This window comes from Montipora capricornis, chromosome 9 (assembly GCF_036669925.1).
Source record: "Montipora capricornis isolate CH-2021 chromosome 9, ASM3666992v2, whole genome shotgun sequence".
In the NCBI taxonomy this organism is placed as follows: Eukaryota; Metazoa; Cnidaria; class Anthozoa; order Scleractinia; family Acroporidae; genus Montipora; species Montipora capricornis.
This window is the reverse complement of record NC_090891.1, coordinates 49,034,807-49,038,150: the sequence shown is the minus strand read 5'-3', so window position 1 is coordinate 49,038,150 and position 3,344 is coordinate 49,034,807. Positions and strand designations below refer to the sequence as shown.

Sequence of the window (3,344 nt, the reverse complement as noted above, 5' to 3'; positions counted from 1 at the left end):
ATGGCCAATGACCAAAACGAAACAGTTACTCCAACTTTGGAGCCCTTCTCTTCATCCGCGTGCATTGCCTGGCTGACGGTACTTAACATCGAAGCTGTTGCTATAGTGACCATAAACGCCCTTACAATCATTATTTACCTGAAAGAGCGAATCCTTCGCAAGCGTAGCATGTACCTGGTGATCAGCCTGGCGGTTGCAGACATGTTTGTTACATACAACTTGATCGTTCATATTTTGTGCTTGGGTAACAATTGTAACTTTTGGACGATTAAGATGTCAAGAGCTATTTTCAGCTTGGAGTACTTCTTTCCATCAGCCTCTGTAACAAACCTTGCTGCTATTTCTTTGGAGCGGATGCACGCAACGTTTCGTCCATTCAAGCATCGCCTCATCAAAAAGAAGATATTTGGAGCAGTTGTTGCGGGTGTTTGGTTTACAGCTGCCCTGTCTACAGCTATTCTTTTTTCATCATTTTTCCTGGGCCGCTCAGATATCACAGCTTTCTTTCAACTGAAAGCATCACACTTGTCATTGGGGTTTTGTTGGCTTTTAATCATCGTTGTTTCATACACGTCCATCGCTACTAAAGTTCACTGTGGAACGCATCCTCACCATCATGGTACAATCAGAAGAGAAAGAAAACTGACCAAGACATTGTTCATTGTAACAATTGTATCGTTAATACTAGTGATGCCATTTATAATTTTCTGGTTTGTTTTTTTTGTTACTTCAGGCGAAATGTTTGAAAACATTTCTTATGAAACAAGGCCGCATTTATTAATTTCTTTAATTTGCTTATTTTACGCAAACTCTGTTATAAATCCATTGTTATATGCATTAAAAATGCCAGAGTTCAAAAGAGCTCTGTTTTTATTATTGCGTTGTAGATCTCGCTCGGAGCCAGTTAAGGTTTTTCCTCTTAATAACTTGAAAGTTGTGAGATTTCACTCAGTGAACTGATGAATATGTGTTTACTAAGTATATAAAAACTGACGGTTTTAATTTTTTGTGCGACTTCTCTCTTTGTTTTTAAATGGAAACACTTTATTCAAGTTAATATAAAGGAATATGTGTAAAAATGCATGAATGCTAGATTGATCTATTCAAATATATTAAAGTTTGTAAGGAATTGTTTGCTCCTTTTTAGCTTATGTTTTTGGCTCGATAGTCACGTTTGCGATAAAGTACTAACATTCGATACTACTTTCTACACTGAATTTTGACATAGATAAAGTTGATATATGTATTTATTTGTGTCAGTGTCACATAGTTTGAGAGCTGCATAACGCGAACAAAAAGCAGGCGCGCGAGAAATGGACTCGCAAAATAGCTGAGCGCGCGTTTGACGTCGTCAAACTTAAGACCCCTGGCAAAACATAGTGAAACAATAATACAATACATACTTAATTGACCGCTCCCCATGGGGGCTTTTCAGGGTTAATGAAACACAACGAAACGACAGAACAGAACGAAAACAATGTTGAGAATCCCAACTGGCTGGGGGCAAACTAGTGGGCTATTTACAAGTGCAGCTGGGACGTTTAACCAGGGACTAACAGGATCAAATTCAACGAGTGGTCAGAGCGGGTCGTGAACCCGGTATCTCCGGATCTCAAAGCAAGGGCTCTAACCACAAATAGCTATGAGGGCAAGCTGCTGGAAGCTAAGAGCTTGAGATTGAATACACACTCAGATGGATTAAAGAAACTCTTTTGGAGCCTAACTTAAGCCTAGAGAAAAATTAGGATCAGGTTAGGATTAGTTTTGGTTGTTGTACATAGATATTAAATCGACCAATCATAGAAAAGTAAAAAATAAAACCATCTTAGTAATAACAAGAGATTATAAAGGTAAGAGAAGTAATCCCTCAAACTGGCCCTATTCCCATCGTAATCCCTCTTAAGTTATTTTTAGACCTCTTGCGAGATCCGGTATTCCCACGAGGGTTAACTGATATGTCCTCATTGTCCAATCACATGTCCTCATTTTTACCAATGTTGACAGCTGAGCGAATTCCCACGCAATGATTCGCGTCGTTCGCGATTTACCATCAAACAAAAATGGCGGAGGATGTTGAGAGACAAACGCGTATATACATTTTGTGGACGAACGTGACTTGTTGACTACAGAGTTAACCGATTACAATGACTTATGTTTTGAAACCTGTATCTTGGAAGGTACGAGTTATGTAACCGACAGGATTTTGTACAGAATGGCAAATGGAAGACTATAGTCGATAAGTACGATCTCTCTGACTTTAATAAACGCATACTCGGTTTCCTTTGCGGGATTAAAATATGTTGACTTATTTCTGTTACGGTGATAGAGTAGGCAGATAGAGCTCTACAACAGTACCAAACATGAAAGGAAAACTTGAATCAAGCGTCCGATAAAAATTTTTGAACCCGTGTTATCGGATTCAAGTGAATTTGGAAAGCACGTATGTTAAATATAGCTGTCTCCTTAAAAAGAGATTTAACACGGTTTCGTATATGGCACAACCTTGAATGTGGTATCATTACAAACTAGACAATTAAGCGTGTTTGAAACCTGTATCTTGAAAGGATCGAGTTTTATAAGCGACAGAATTTTGTAAACATTGGCAATTCGCAGACTACAGTCAACAAGTAATATATGGCTGACTTGGTTAACGGGTTCTTGATTTTCTTCACGGGATTAAAATATGACGACTTAATTCTTAGATATTCATAAATTAGACAGATATCAGACATGAAAGGAAAACTTGAACAGACAGTGCGATAAAAATGTATGAACGAGTGGTATCGCATGGAAGTCAATTTGCAAAGCACGCATGTTTAAATATACCGGCATCTTTCAAATTTATTAAACTCGGTTTCGTACATTGGACATTGTTGAAATTGGTGTCACTGTAAACAACACAATTAAGCGATTTGAATGATATATCTTTGCATCTTGTATCTTGAAAGTAACGAGTTTTAAAGGCGACAGAATTTTGTACAAAATGAAATATCGCGGACTACAGTCACCAAGTAACATATTCCTGACTTGGTCAACGCGTTCTCGATTTTCTTAGCGGACTTAAACTATGGTGACTTAATTCTATGATATTCATAAATTAGACAGCTAACGCTTTCAAACAGTACCACACATGACAGGAAAATTTCAATTGACCGCACGATAAAAATTTTTAAAACCGTAAGATCGGATTGAAGTGAATTTGCAACGCACGCGTAAAATATAGCTCCCTTTTACAAAATTATTTAACAGGGTTTCCTACACTAGACAATCGTAAAATTGGTATCAGAGTGAATAATACAGTTAACCGATTTCCATGATATATGATTGCAAACTGTATCTTGACA

The 3,344-nt window shown here is 37.6% G+C and overlaps 1 protein-coding gene across 1 annotated transcript; it reads left to right on the top strand.

Moving 5' to 3' along the window:
- Positions 1-1,191, top strand: LOC138017715 (octopamine receptor beta-2R-like). Its single transcript, XM_068864724.1, has 2 exons — positions 1-619; positions 1,148-1,191. The coding sequence occupies exons 1-2, from the start codon at positions 1-3 to the stop codon at positions 1,189-1,191; spliced, it is 663 nt and encodes a 220-aa protein (XP_068720825.1).
- Positions 1,192-3,344: the final 2,153 nt, after the last annotated feature.

What these genes read in the sequence shown, in the direction of transcription:
- LOC138017715 (XM_068864724.1), top strand. Translation starts at nt 1, where the DNA reads ATGGCCAATGACCAAAACGAAACAGTTACTCCAACTTTGGAGCCCTTC. An exon ending in AACGCATCCTCACCATCATG is followed by an intron (nt 620 to 1,147) that starts GTACAATCAGAA and finishes GCTCCTTTTTAG; the next exon opens with CTTATGTTTTTGGCTCGATA.